Below are 16,498 nucleotides of genomic sequence, written 5' to 3'. Positions count from 1 at the left end.
ATAGCTGCATATTATTTTACACAGTTTAGTTCACTCTTTATTTTATTATTTCTTTTTTATTAATATTCGTTATAAACAGTTTTGAGTCATTAAGTTCGGAGAGGGCACAAATAAATAAATTTCAGTCGATTTTTGTAATCTTTAAATCAATATTAATATCGTGCCAAAATTTAAAAAAAAAAAAATGATTCTGTAGACTCTGAAACAAAGGAAAATTTTCTTCTTCAAGTTTTATTTATTTGCGATAACTGGAACGCCTACTACTAAAAATATCTAAACATTATTAAATTACAAATAAATCCGCCAGTGATACTATAAATTTCAAAGGAGATTTAGTCAATAAAATTTTGAAATGACGTCATCAAGATTGTGTAAGGGATTTATAAATCTATTCTGATTAGATATTTATCATGCCCGCGATAAACTTAAGGTGTCTATAAAATTTCTAAGTAGCCGGTGTGGTAGTTTTCAAGTTTAATTGTAAAATTTTCTCGTACAATGTTGAATTTTTTCCATAAATTTACAAACATGAAGTTTAAAAAACAGAGTTGGATTAATAAATTACGAAGATGGCAGCATATTATTTTACACAGTTTAGTTCACTTTTTATTTTATTATTTCTTTTTTTTTAAATACCTATTCGCCATAAACAGTTTTGAGTCATGAAGTTCGGAGAGGGCACAAATAAATAAATTTCAGTCGATTCTTGTAATCTTTAAATACATATTAATATCTTGCCAAAATAAAAAAAAAAAAGATTTTGTAGACTCTGAAACCAAGGAAAATTTTCTTCTTCAAATTTTATTTTTTTGCGATAACTGGAACGCCTATTACTAAAAATATCTAAACATTATTAAATTACAAATAAATCCGCCAGTGATACTATAAATTTCAAAGGAGAATTAGTCAATAAAATTTTGAGATGACGGGATCAAGATTGTGTAGGGGATTCATAAATCTATTCTGATTAGATATTTATCATGCCGGCGATAAACTTAAGGCGTCTATAAAATTTCTAAGTAGTCGGTGTGGTAGTTTTCAAGTTTAATTGTAAAATTTTCTCGTACAATGTTGAATTTTTTCCATAAATTTACAAACATGAAGTTTAAAAAACAGAGTTGGATTAATAAATTACGAAGATGGCAGCATATTATTTTACACAGTTTAGTTCACTTTTTATTTTATTATTTCTTTTTTTTTTTTTAATATTCGCTATAAGCAGTTTTGAGTCATGAAGTTCGGAGAGGGCACAAATAAATAAATTTCAGTCGATTTTTGGAATCTTCAAATCAATTTTAATATCTTGCCGAAATTAAAAAAAAAAGATTCTCTAGACTCTGAAACAAAGGAAAATTTTCTTCTTCAAATTTTATTTTTTTGCGATAACTGGAACGCCTACTACTAAAAATATCTAAACATTGTTAAATTACAAATAAATCCGCCAGTGATACTATAAATTTCAAAGGAGATTCAGTCAATAAAATTTTAAGATGACGTCATCAAGATTGCGTAGGGGATTCATAAATCTATTCTGATTAGATATTTATCATGCCGGCGATAAACTTAAGGCGTCTATAAACTTTCTAAGTAGTCGGTGTGGTAGTTTTCAAGTTAAATTGTAAAATTTTCTCGTACAATGTTGAATTTTTTACATAAATCTACAACGGTTTATCATGTTGGCAATAAACTTAAACTAAGCTAACAAAGTAATTGGTTTTGTAATTTCTAAGTTTTTTTATACTATACAATTTTGACATTTTTCCAGAAATCTTCAAGCACGATGTTTAAATAGGTATATTGCAGATTTTAAGGAAAATTAGAAGAAATTTAATAAGATAGCAAGAGAAGTCAGATAAAACATTGCTAAAATTGACTTTAAAAATAATATCAAAATAAAAAAAACAGTAGGTATTTTAAGAAAACATAAAAGTTTTAACAAGATTTATAAGTTTCCTCAATATCTTATTCAAATTAAATTAAATCGTAAACACTAAATATTAATGAAAAACACAAAATAAATACTAAAACATTTAGTCCATTAATTATAGATAAGACAATTGATTTTGCCTCAAATAACCTTGAATTAACCGTTCCGACTGTAGCGCTATCTATGGATACAACTTTATAACCGAACGCTGATTTTATTTTTTATTTTAATGCCCACCCCAAATTTCGTCCGAAAACATCTTCACGTAATCATTCCGTCGTCACCCCCTCCCCCGCTCCGGATTTACAGCCGCCCCAGCTCATTTGCCAGCCCATTTCCCGTTCTCCCTCGTCCCATGTTTCATATCGCCGCAATTTACCCGTAATAGCCCAAACAAATCACCCGCCGTGGTGCGCCCTCGCGCCGGCATGCGATTCTAGCCGTTAAGCCCGTCGTAAATGTAAGGCGTTTCCGAAACGCGGATAAGTAAATTAAGGGAAGGCAGGGAGGAAGTAGGACATCGATATCCCGTCTCGTCGGAAATCGCTGCCCTGTCTGATCAGCAAAAAGGATTCGCCTATTATCGGAATGAATGCCAGCAATTCGATTTATTTATACTAGTTATGTTGTGCACAGCTGCCATTACGGCGGCCGGGGGCGGTTTGTCAAGGGGAATCCGCGCACAGGCGGCGGCGGTTGAACACCTGTGGCTTCGTGTGTCCTCTTGCGTTGAAGTCACCGGCTGGAGAGGTGCTAGAGCTCGGTTTTGGCGGCGGCGGCGGCGAGGTGTCTTCGGGTGAGGAAGGATTTGTACCAGCGGGCGGAGGACTTGGGGGTGCGCGGGCGAGCGGGGTCGGAGAAGTCGACGTGGAAGAGGCCGAATTTCTCGCTGAAAATAAAGAGGTGGTGTTATTATTGGTTGGTCCACTCCGGAAAGTTGATGACGTCATCGCAAAAATTTGAAAAGCAGATGGGTTTTAAAAAAATACATAATTATTACACAACTTAACAAATTAGAGAATGATACTACTGTATGTTTTATTTTTCAAAAAAAATCAAATTCCATTCAGAAATTTCTTGAAGTTTTTGAAAAATCCTCAAAAACAAATTGCAGTTATTTTTGACATTTGTGTCGAGATATCGAAATTTGTTCTGAATGGATGAACAAAGGTCTAAAATTGATTTTTTTTTTCTAAAAATTCTATTTTTGAAAAACGATTAGATAAGAGAAAGATATCGACAAAATTCTTTACCAAAAACTAGAGGTCTATACTAACAATTGACAGTATTATTCACAATTTTAGCGAATCATAAACTGATAAAATAAAATATTGTTAAATTCGACTCTTTAAAAAAAATCAAAATCTTAAAAAAATAGTCAGAGACGGAAAAGTTCGTAAAAATGAAAAAGAAATATTACTTAACGAAAAAATTGAGAACGTATAAATATCAAGAGGAGAAGTTAAAGAAGATATCTTGAATGTGGTTGTGGTTAGCCCAAGGAGGCATTTTAAACCCACTGCTGTTTACAAATTTACCGAATGATAAAATGATGAAATAAAATATTCCTAAATCCGTTCCTGTCTAAAAATTCTATATTATGTAGAACAATTAGAGACGAGAAAGATATCAAAAATGAAAAAAAAAAACAATATTTTACCAAAAACTAGAGGTCTTCTAATAACAAGTGAAGAATAAAAAGAAGATGTATTGAATGTGATTATTCCAAGGAAGCATTTTAAGCCCAGTGTTATTCACGCTGTTAACGAACGACATAAGGATCAAATAAAATATTGATAAAACAGATTTTTTTTTTAAATCTAATGTTTTGAAGTACATTTAGAGATGAAAAATATATCAAAAGTGGATACTTTACGGGAAAATAGAATATGTACAATAATAAGAGGAAAAGTCAAAGACGATATGTTGATTGTGGTTGACCAAAGAGACATTTTAAATCCAGTATTATTCAAAATTTTAGCGAATCATAAAATGATAAAATAAAATATTGTTAAATTCGACTCTTTAAAAGAAAATCAAAATCTCAAAAAAATAGTCAAGAGACGGAAAAGTTCGTAAAAATGAAAAAGAAATATTACTTAACGAAAAAATTGAGGATGTATAAATATCAAGAGGAGAAGTTAAAGAAGATATCTTGAATGTGGTTGTGGTTAGCCCAAGGAGGCATTTTAAACCCACTGCTGTTTACAAATTTCGAATGGTAAAGTGATGAAATAAAATATTCCTAAATCCATTCCTTTCTAAAAATTCTATATTATGTAGAACAGTTAGAGACGAGAAAGATATCAAAAATGAAAAAAAAAACAATAGTTTACCAAAAACTAGAGGTCTTCTAATAACAAGTGAAGAATAAAAAGAAGATGTGTTGACTGTGGTTATTCCAAGGAAGTATTTTAAGCCTAGTGTTATTCACGCTGTTAACGGACGACATAAGTATCAAATACAATATGAATGATAAAATGATTAAATTAAATATTCCTATATCGATTTCTTTCTTAAAACTCCATATTTTGAACAACAATTAAAGGCGAGAAAGATATAAAAAACAAGAAAAAAAAAAAACAATTGTTTACGAAAAACTAGAGATTTTATAATAACAATTTAAGAATAAAAAGAGAATGTGTCGAATGTGCTTATTCCAAGGAGACATTTTAAGTCCAGAGTTATTCACGCTATTAAGGAACGATGCAACTATTAAATTAAATATTGATAAAATTGACAATTTTCCACTAAAAAAAAAAGATGTTTTGATGTACAATTAGAGATGAAAAATATATTAAAATTTAACACTTTATGGAAAAATAAAAGATGTACAATAACAAGAGGAGAAGTCAAAGAAAATGTGTTGACTATGGTCAGCCAAAGAGACATTTTAAGCCAAATATTATTCACAATTTTAGCGAATAATAAAATGATCAAATAAAATATTGCCAAATTTGACCCTTTTAAAAAAATTCAATATTTTGAAGAATAGTCGGAGACGAAAAAGATAGGAAAAATGAAAGAGAAATATTACTTAATGGAAAAATGGAGGATTTATAAATAACAAGAAGAGAAGTTAAAGAAAACCTCGTGAAAGTGGTTAGCCCAAGAGAGGTATTTTAAGTCCACTGTTATTCACAATTTTACCGAATGATAAAATGATGAAATAAAATATTCCTAAATCGATTTCTTTCTTAAAACTCTATATTTTGAACAACAATTAAAGACGAGAAAGATATAAAAAATAAGAAAAAAAAAACAATTGTTTACGAAAAACTAGAGATTTTATAATAACAATTGAAGAATAAAAAGCAAATGTGTCAAATGTGGTTACTCCAAGGAGACATTTTAAGTTCAGAGTTATTCACGCTATTAAGGAACGATACAACTATTAAATAAAATATTGATCAAATCGACAATTTTCCATTAAAAAAAAAAGATGTTGTGATGTACCATTAGAGATTAAAAATATATCAAAATTTAATACTTTATGGAAAAATAAAAGATGTACAATAACAAGAGGAGAAATCAAAGAAGATGTGTTGACTCTGGTTAGCCAAAGAGACATTTTAAACCAAATATTATTCACAATTTTAGCGAATAATAAAATGATCAAATAAAATATTGCCAAATTTGACCCTTTTAAAAAAAATCAGTATCTTGAAGAATACTGGGAGACGAAAAAGATAGAAAAAATGAAAAAGAAATATTACTTAATGGAAAAATGGAGGATTTATAAATAACAAGAAGAGAAGTTAAAGAAAACATCGTGAATGTGGTTAGCCCAAGAGAGGTATTTTAAGTCCACTGTTATTCACAATTTTACCGAATGATAAAATAATGAAATAAAATATTCCTAAATCGATTTCTTTCTTAAAACTCTATATTTTGAACAACTATTGAAGACGAGAAAGATATAAAAAATAAGAAAAAAAAAACAATTGTTTACGAAAAACTAGAGATTTTATAATAACAATTGAAGAATAAAAAGAAAAGGTGTCGAATGTGGTTATTCCAAGGAGACATCTTAAGTCCAGAGTTATTCACGCTATTAAGGAACGATACAACTATTAAATAAAATATTGATAAAATCGACAATTTTCCATTAAAAAAAAGATGTTTTGATGTACAATTAGAGATGAAAAATATATTAAAATTTAATATTTTATGGAAAAATAAAAGATGTACAATAACAAGAAGAGAAGTCAAAAAAGATGTGTTGACTATGGTTAGCCAAAGAGACATTTTAAACCAAATATTATTCACAATTTTAGCGAATAATAAAATGATCAAATGAAAATTGCCAAATTTGACCCTTTTAAAAAAATTCAATATCTTGAAGAATAGTCGGAGACGAAAAAGATAGGAAAAATGAAAAAGAAATATTAATCAATGGAAAAATGGAGGATTTATAAATAACAAGAAGACAAGTTAAAGAAAACCTCGTGAAAGTGGTTAGCCCAACAGAGATATTTGAAGTCCACTGTTATTCACAATTTTACCGAATGATACAATGATGAAATAAAATATTCCTAAATCGATTTCTTTCTTAAAACTCTATATTTTGAACAACAATTAAAGACGAGAAAGATATAAAAAATAAGAAAAAAAAACAATTGTTTACGAAAAACTAGAGATTTTATAATAACAATTGAAGAATAAAAAGCAAATGTGTCAAATGTGGTTATTCCAAGGAGACATTTTAAGTCCAGAGTTATTCACGCTATTAAGGAACGATACAACTATTAAATAAAATATTGATAAAATCGACAATTTTCCACTAAAAAAAAAAAGATGTTTTGATGTACAATTAGAGATGAAAAATATATTAAAATTTAATATTTTATGGAAAAATAAAAGATGTACAATAACAAGAAGAGAAGTCAAAAAAGATGTGTTGACTATGGTTAGCCAAAGAGACATTTTAAACCAAATATTATTCACAATTTTAACGAATAATAAAATGATCAAATAAAAATTTCCAAATTTGACCCTTTTAAAAAAATTCAATATTTTGAAGAATAGTCGGAGACGAAAAAGATAGGAAAAATGAAAAAGAAATATTACTCAATGGAAAAATGGAGGATTTATAAATAACAAGAAGACAAGTTAAAGAAAACCTCGTGAAAGTGGTTAGCCCAACAGAGATATTTTAAGTCCACTGTTATTCACAATTTTACCGAATGATACAATGATGAAATAAAATATTACTAAATCGATTTCTTTCTTAAAACTCTATATTTTGAACAACAATTAAAGACGAGAAAGATATAAAAAAATAAAAAAAAAACAATTGTTTACGAAAAACTAGAGATTTTATAAAAACAATTGAAGAATAAAAAGAAAATGTGTCGAATGTGGTTATTCCAAGGAGACATTTTAAGTCCAGAGTTATTCACGCTATTAAGGACCGATACAACTATTAAATAAAATATTGATAAAATCGACAATTTTCCATTAAAAAAAAAGATGTTTTGATGTACAATTAGAGATGAAAAATATATCAAATAAAATATTACCAAATTTGACCCTTTTAAAAAAATTCAATATCTTGAAGAATAGTCGGAGACGAAAAAGATAGGAAAAATGAAAAAGAAATATTACTTAATGGAAAAATGGAGGATTTATAAATAACAAGAAGAGAAGTTAAAGAAAACATCGTGAATGTGGTTAGTCCAAGAGAGGTATTTTAAGTCCAGTGTTATTCATGGTATTAACGAACGATACAACGATCAAATAAAACATTGATAAAATCGACAATTTTCCATAAAAAAAGATGTTTTAAAGTACAGTTAGAGATGAAAAATATATAAAATTTAATAGTTTACTGAAAAATAGAAGATGTACAATAACAAGAGGAAAAGTTAAAGATGTGTTGACTATGGTTAGCCAAAGAGACATTTTGAACCAAATATTATTCATAATTTTAGCGAATGATAAAATGATCAAATAAAATATTGCAAAATTCGACTGTTTTCAAAAATTCAATATCTTGAAGAATAGTTATAGACGAAAACAATAGGAGAAATGAAAAAGAAATATTACGCAGTGGAAAAATGGAGGATTTGTAAATAACAAGAAGGGAAGTTAAAGAAGACCCCGAATGTGGTTAGCCCAAGGAGGTATTTTAAGTTCACTGTTATTCACAATTTTATCGAATGATTAAACGATGAAATAGAATATTCTTAAATCGATTTCTTTCTTAAAATTCTGTATTTTGAAAAACTGTTAGACGCAAGAAAGATATAAAAAATGAGAAAAAAATCAATAGTTTACGGAAAACTAGAGTTCTTATAATAACAATCGAAGAATAAAAAAAGATGTGCCAAATGTGGTTATTCCAAGGAGATATTTTAAGTCCAGTGTTATTCACGGTATTAGCGAACGATACAACGATCAAATAAAACATTGATAAAATCGACAATTTTCCATAAAAAAAAAGATGTTTTGAAGTACAATTAGAGATGAAAAATATATAAAATTTAATAGTTTACGGAAAAATAGAAGATGTACAATAACAAGAGGAAAAGTCAAAGATGTGTTGACTATGGTTAGCCAAAGAGACATTTTGAACCAAATATTATTCACAATTTTAGCGAAGGATAAAATGACCAAATAAAATATTGCAAAATTTGACTCTTTTCAAAAATTCAATATCTTGAAGAATAGTTACAGACGAAACAGATAGGAGAAATGAAAAAGGAATATTACGCAATGGAAAAATGGAGAATTTGTAAATAACAAGAACAGAAGTTAAAGAAGACATCCTGAATGTGGTTAGCCCAAGGAGGTATTTTAAACCCACTGTTATTCACAATTTTACCGAATGATTAAACGATGAAATAAAATATTTTTAAATCAATTTCTTTCTTAAAATTCTATATTTTGAAAAACTGTTAGACGCAGGAAAGGTTTAAAAAATGAAAAAAAAATCAATAATTTACGAAAAACTGGAGATCTTATAATAACAATCGAAGAATAAAAAAAGATGTGCCAAATGTGGTTATTCCAAGGAGATATTTTAAGTCCAGTGTTATTCACGGTATTAACGAACGATACAACGATCAAATAAAACATTGATAAAATCGACAATTTTCCATAAAAAAAGATGTTTTAAAGTACAGTTAGAGATGAAAAATATATCAAAATTTAATAATTTACGGAAAAATAGAAGATGTACAACAACAAGAGGAAAAGTCAAAGATGTGTTGACTGTGGTTAGCCAAAGAGACATTTTGAACCAAATATTATTCATAATTTTAGCGAATGATAAAATGATCAAATAAAATATTGCAAAATTCGACTCTTCAAAAATTCAATATCTTGAAGAATAGTTACAGACGAAACAGACAGGAGAAATGAAAAATAAATATTACGCAATGAAAAAATGGAGAATTTGTAAATAACAAGAAGAGAAGTTAAAAAAGACATCCTGAATGTGGTTAGCCCAAGGAGGTATTTTAAACCCACTGTTATTCACAATTTTACCGAATGATTAAACGATGAAATAAAATATTTTTAAATCAATTTCTTTCTTAAAATTCTATATTTTGAAAAACTGTTAGACGCAAGAAAGGTATAAAAAACGAGAAAAAAATCAATAGTTTACGAAAAACTAGAGATCTTATAATAACAATCGAAGAATAAAAAAAGATGTGCCAAATGTGGTTATTCCAAGGAGATATTTTAAGTCCAGTGTTATTCACGATATTAACGAACGATACAACGATCAAATAAAATATTGATAAAATCGACAATTTTCCATAATAAAAGATGTTTTGAAGTACAGTTAGAGATGAAAAATATATCAAAATTTAGTAGTTTACGGAAAAATAGAGGATGTACAATAACAAGAGGAAAAGTCAAAGAAGATGTGTTGACTATGGTTAGCCAAAAAGACATTTTGAACCAAATATTATTCACAATTTTAGCGAAGGATAAAATGACCAAATAAAATATTGCAAAATTTGACTCTTTTCAAAAATTCAATATTTTGAAGAATAGTTACAGACGAAAACAACAGGAGAAATGAAAAAGAAATATTACGCAGTGGAAAAATGGAGGAATTGTAAATAACAAGAAGAGAAGTTAAAGAAGACATCCTGAATGTGGTTAGCCCAAGGAGGTATTTTAAACCCACTATTATTCACAATTTTACCGAATGATTAAACGATGAAATAAAATATTTTTAAATCAATTTCTTTCTTAAAATTCTATATTTTGAAAAACTGTTAGACGCAAGAAAGATATAAAAAATGAGAAAAAAATTAATAGTTTACGAAATACTAGAGTTCTTATAATAACAATCGAAGAATAAAAAAAGATGTGCCAAATGTGGTTATTCCAAGGAGATATTTTAAGTCCAGTGTTATTCACGGTATTAACGAACGATACAACGATCAAATAAAACATTGATAAAATCGACAATTTTCCATAAAAAAAAAAGATGTTTTGAAGTACAATTAGAGATGAAAAATATATAAAATTTAATAGTTTACGGAAAAATAGAAGATGTACAATAACAAGAGGAAAAGTCAAAGATGTGTTGACTATGGTTAGCCAAAGAGACATTTTGAACCAAATATTATTCACAATTTTAGCGAAGGATAAAATGACCAAATAAAATATTGCAAAATTTGACTCTTTTCAAAAATTCAATATCTTGAAGAATAGTCGGAGACGAAAAAGATAGGAAAAATGAAAAAGAAATATTACTTAATGGAAAAATGGAGGATTTATAAATAACAATAAGAGAAGTTAAAGAAAATCTCGTGAAAGTGGTTAGCCCAACAGAGATATTTTAAGTCCACTGTTATTCACAATTTTACCGAATGATAAAATGATGAAATAAAATATTACTAAATCAATTTCTTTCTTAAAACATTATATTTTGAATAACAATTAAAGACGAGAAAGATATAAAAAACAAGAAAAAAAACAATTGTTTACGAAAAACTAGAGATTTTATAATAACAATTTAAGAATAAAAAGAGAATGTGTCGAATGTGCTTATTCCAAGGAGACATTTTAAGTCCAGTGTTATTCACGCTATTAAGGAGCGATAAAACTATTAAATAAAATATTGACAAAATCGACAATTTTCCATTAAAAAAAAGATGTTTTGATGTACAATTAGAGATGAAAAATATATCAAAATTTAACACTTTATGGAAAAATAAAAGATGTACAATAACAATAGGAGAAGTCAAAGAAAATGTGTTGACTATGGTCAGCCAAAGAGACATTTTAAGCCAAATATTATTCACAATTTTAGCGAATAATAAAATGATCAAATAAAATATTGCCAAATTTGACCCTTTTAAAAAAATTCAATATTTTGAAGAATAGTCGGAGACGAAAAAGATAGGAAAAATGAAAAAGAAATATTACTTAATGGAAAAATGGGGGATTTTTAAATAACAAGAAGAGAAGTTAAAGAAAACATCGTGAAAGTGGTTAGCCCAAGAGAGGTATTTTAAGTCCACTGTTATTCACAATTTTACCGAATGATAAAGTGATGAAATAAAATATTCCAAAATCGATTTCTTTCTTAAAACTCCATATTTTGAACAACAATTAAAGACGAGAAAGATATAAAAAATAAGAAAAAAAAAACAATTGTTTACGAAAAACTTGAGATTTTATAATAACAATTGAAGAATAAACAGAAAATGTGTCGAATGTGGTTATTCCAAGGAGACATTTTAAGTCCAGAGTTATTCACGCTATTAAGGAGCGATCCAACTATTAAATAAAATATTGATTGATAAAATCGACAATTTTCCATTAAAAAAAAAGATGTTTTGATGTACAATTAGAGATGAAAAATATATCAAAATTTAATATTTTATGGAAAAATAAAAGATATACAATAACAATAGGAGAAGTCAAAGAAAATGTGTTGACTATGGTCAGCCAAAGAGACATTTTAAGCCAAATATTATTCACAATTTTAGCGAATAATAAAATGATCAAATAAAATATTGCCAAATTTGACCCTTTTAAAAAAATTCAATATTTTGAAGAATAGTCGGAGACGAAAAAGATAGGAAAAATGAAAAAGAAATATTACTTAATGGAAAAACGGAGGATTTATAAATAACAAGAACAGAAGTTAAAGAAAACATCGTGAAAGTGGTTAGCCCAAGAGAGGTATTTTAAGTCCACTCTTATTCACAATTTTACCGAATGATAAAATGATGAAATAAAATATTTCTAAATCGATTTCTTTCTTAAAACTCTATATCTTGACCAACAATTAAAGACGAGAAAGATTTAAAAAATAAGAAAAAAAAAACAATTCTTTACGAAAAACTAGAGATTTTATAATAACAATTGAGGAATAAAAAGAAAATGTGTCGAATGTGGTTATTCCAAGGAGACATTTTAAGTCCAGAGTTATTCACGCTATTAAGGAACGATACAACTATTAAATAAAATATTGATAAAATTGAAAATTTTCCACTAAAAAAAAATGTTTTGATGTACAATTAGAGATGAAAAATATATCAAAATTTAATATTTTATGGAAAAATAAAAGATATACAATAACAAGAGGAGAAGTCAAAGAAAATGTGTTGACTATGGTCAGCCAAAGAGACATTTTAAGCCAAATATTATTCACAATTTTAGCGAATAATAAAATATTGCCAAATTTGACCCTTTTAAAAAAATTCAATATCTTGAAGAATAGTCGGAGACGAAAAAGATAGGAAAAACGAAAAAGAATTATTACTTAATGGAAAAATGGAGGATTTATAAATAACAAGAAGACAAGTTAAAGAAAACCTCGTGAAAGTGGTTAGCCCAACAGAGATATTTTAAGTCCACTATTATTCACAATTTTACCGAATGATACAATGATGAAATAAAATATTCCTAAATCGATTTCTTTCTTAAAACTCTATATTTTGAACAACAGTTAAAGACGAGAAAGATATAAAAAATAAGAAAAAAAAAACAATTGTTTACGAAAAACTAGAGATTTTATAAAAACAATTGAAGAATAAAAAGAAAATGTGTCGAATGTGGTTATTCCAAGGAGACATTTTAAGTCCAGAGTTATTCACGCTATTAAGGAGCGATACAACTATTACATAAAATATTGATAAAATTGACAATTTTCCATTAAAAAAAAGATGTTTTGATGTACAATTAGAGATGAAAAATATATTAAAATTTAACACTTTATGGAAATATAAAAGATGTACAATAACAAGAGGAGAAGTCAAAGAAGATGTGTTGACTCTGGTTAGCCAAAGAGACATTTTAAGCCAAATATTATTCACAATTTTACCGAATGATTAAACGGTGAAATAAAATATTCTTAAATCGATTTCTTTCTTAAAATTCTATATTTTGAAAAACAGTTAGAGACGAAAAAGTGGAAGTCACATAATAATAAGAGGAAAATAGGAAGAGAATGTTCTAAATATAATAACAACACACATAATAATAATAGAAGAATAACTCAAAGAGGATGTGCTGAATGGAAGCATTTTAAGCCCTATGTTATTCACAATGTTAATGAATGATAAAATTATCAAATAAAATGTTGCTCGGTTATACTGAATTTAAAACATAATTTGTTATATAATATTTATCAAAAATTAATTTGAAAACCTTTAAAATAAATAATAATAAAATATACAAATTAACAGCACACCGATTTTTCATATGTGTTGTCTCCATTTAGTTTTTCCTACATAAAGCATGGTAAGAATTCATACAAAAAAATCGTTAATATAAACTAAAAATGACGTCGGATCTAGTATTCAGCCTTGTCGTACACCAAATTTTGCAGGAAATTTTTCAAGCAAAATGAAGATTAAAACGATTAACGCAATAACTATTCAAATTATTCACAAAGTTTTTGAAATATTAGCTTCAACTAGTTATCGTTCTACCATGACTCGACAGAAACCTTGAAAACTTGACTTAATCACCCACCTACTATTAATCATTCAAACACACTGTTATGCTATCAGTTCACAAATCTTTTTAAGTACCCGTACTCACCTATATCCCACCATCCACTCAAAATTATCCAGTAAACTCCACGCCGCGTACCCTTTAACATTAACCCCATCCTCATGGATCGCTTCCAATAAGGCCTCTAGGTGCAACTACAACCCCCAATGAATTGTCTAGATTATAATTATATAGATAGTTATACCTTATAATATTGTATTCTCCCCTCATCCTCCAACTCCCCAGAGTCCGAAAACCCATTCTCGGTAATAAAAACCGGAGGATTATTATATTTATCTTTAACCCATTTGAGAACACCACGCAAACCCCACGGTACCACCTTCAACCAATCAGACAAACTCCCCGGCCACTCAGGGTCCTGGTAAAGCTTAGCCCCCAAATCTTTACTCTCTGAGAAGGAATCCCAGTTATCCTTGCTACGATCGTCCTTAATCAAATAAGTGGTGTAGCTGTTTAAACCCAGAAAGTCGTACGAGCCTTTAATAAAATCTACTTCCTCAGGTGACAATTGTGGTAGTCGCGATTTCAAAAAATTTTCCTTGTGGCTGAGTTCAGCTACCCGTTCTTTAACGACTTTGGGAAAATCACCTTCGCCAAAAATAGGGTTCGCTAGAGTACCGATTAAGAACTCTCGTACTCTTTCAGCGGCTTCAATATCGTTGGTACTAGTAGTGGCTGGGTGGTACCAGCGCCCATCAATGGTTAACCCGACTTGCCCTTTTTGCTCGTCTCGGAACTCCTTTTTGTATAAATGGTACGCTTTGGCGTGCGCTAACAGGATAGTTTTGTAACACAAGTACTCCCCCAATCCCGATAGGTTGAGCATGGGAGGGAACATCGGGTCTGCGTACCCCCAAGTATTCGCGTTCAAAGTAATCCAGAATTTCACTCTATCGCCGAAATTTTTGAACAGGATTTTACTATAGTCCTCGAATAAATCGGCAGTGGTGGGGTTAAACCATCCACCTAAGTCTTGCAGAGGCTTGGGTAAGTCGTAGTGGAATATAGTGACCATTGGGGTAATGTTTTTGGAGATTAAACCATCAATTAGGTTGTTGTAGTACCGGATGCCGTCCGGATTTATCTTGTTTGAGTACCCAGTGGGTAAAATCCTGGGCCAAGAGATCGAGAATCGGTAGAAATCAACCCCTAAGTACTCGAGAAGGTTGATGTCTTCGTGGTACTTGTGGTACGAGTCGCAGGCGATTTTGGCGTCGGATGAGTCGGATATGATTGATGGGTCTAAGCGTTGGTAGTGGTCTAGTACGGTTTCGCCTATGTGTTTAGACGTTTGAATGTTTTTTAATTGTTACTAGAGTAGTACTTACCTCGTTTGTCGTGCCCGCCTTCAATCTGGTACGCGGAACTAGCAACTCCGAATAGAAAATCATCGGGGAATTTGTTTTCGATGCTTGATAGAGTTAAACAATTATTTTAGGGTATTTGTGTGTGGTGGTACTTACGAAATAGCTTGGTGACAAAGAGAAAATATTAGAACGATGGCTGGAAGAACAGTGTTCATGTTCTTGTTAGATAATTTAGTGTGAGCCGGTACTAACGGGTGACCTTCGCCGCATACAAAGTTATACTGATATTATTAAGTTGACAATGAAGTGAGTAACGATGTTTGTTTACTGTGTGTCGGGCTAGGTCGGTGAAATTCGGATAATGCAGGTACTATTTATGAGAACGTTTGCTTTTGATACTTAATTCACGATTAAAATTTATGTGCTAGTCGAAATTTATTGTTGGATAATAATTTCGCGCAACCTATTTTCGGTGATTAAACCACGCTGATAATGTCAAAAAATGACAAATGTAAAATTATTACATGTTTTCGTTAATATTTTTTCCGAGTTTTGTCAATTATATTGTTTTTAGTGATATTTTTGTTGGCTCAAATTTACTAGGTGAACAAGCTCGTAAATAAATAACACAAATATGTGTCACAGATAAGAAACATTGAAGTTGATTTGTATTTTGTGCTTGCAATAAATTGTATGCAGTATGACTATATTTTTCTATCGAATGCTACTTAATATTAGTGTTTGAACTTTTTTTATTCTCCACCTCTTTTTCGTTGAACCTTGTCGTGTTTCAATAAAAACTTATTAAATATCCGACGATTTCGAGATTAACATGTCTTTGTTTTTTATCAAAATTTCGGAATTCGATTTTTGATAAAAAAATTATTTTTTTTTAAGTATTTGAACCTAGACATGTTTCAGCTATTAACAACCTTAAAATAAAGAAAATGTCATGAATTTGTATTTGTTGAAAATTTGAAAATTCTGCTTCCTTAGAAAGTTTAAGATTTTTGTTAACCACTGATTTTTTCAAAATTCTTTTGCTATTTTTCTTAGCATCTTGTAGTGTTTTCTTAAAAATTTTACTTACTAAAAATTCTACGTTGTAGAAGTTTCGAAAATTCTATTCTTTATCAAAATATGAACATTCAGCGTTTCGATATATTTTCAAATTTTTCTCAAGAAGTTTTTTTATTTATCGTCCATTTTTTTAGAAGCTTGTCGTATTTCAGTAAAAGCTTCATTAAAAATCCGACGGTTTCGAAATTAC

General features: G+C 29.1%; 2 protein-coding genes across 2 annotated transcripts in view; one reads left to right on the top strand and one right to left on the bottom strand.

Annotated features, from left to right (window-relative positions):
- Window positions 1-16,498, top strand: part of LOC135136799 (inhibin beta chain) — a 129,209-nt gene that overhangs the window by 92,682 nt on the left and 20,029 nt on the right. The window lies entirely within an intron of this gene.
- LOC135136808 (myrosinase 1-like) lies at window positions 2,508-15,527 on the bottom strand. The gene is made up of 5 exons (XM_064066228.1): window positions 15,385-15,527; window positions 15,250-15,332; window positions 14,106-15,196; window positions 13,949-14,055; window positions 2,508-2,816 (listed from the first exon to the last, which is right to left on the bottom strand). The coding sequence occupies exons 1-5, from the start codon at window positions 15,441-15,443 to the stop codon at window positions 2,681-2,683; spliced, it is 1,476 nt and encodes a 491-aa protein (XP_063922298.1). The 5' UTR covers window positions 15,444-15,527; the 3' UTR covers window positions 2,508-2,680.

The sequence above is a fragment of the Zophobas morio genome, unplaced genomic scaffold (assembly GCF_036711695.1).
Source record: "Zophobas morio isolate AGI-343-1 ecotype UQ-CSIRO unplaced genomic scaffold, CSIRO_AGI_Zmor_V1 ptg000027l, whole genome shotgun sequence".
Taxonomy (NCBI): Eukaryota; Metazoa; Arthropoda; class Insecta; order Coleoptera; family Tenebrionidae; genus Zophobas; species Zophobas morio.
The sequence above is the reverse complement of the archived record's forward strand: the minus strand, read 5'-3'. Positions and strand labels throughout refer to the sequence as shown.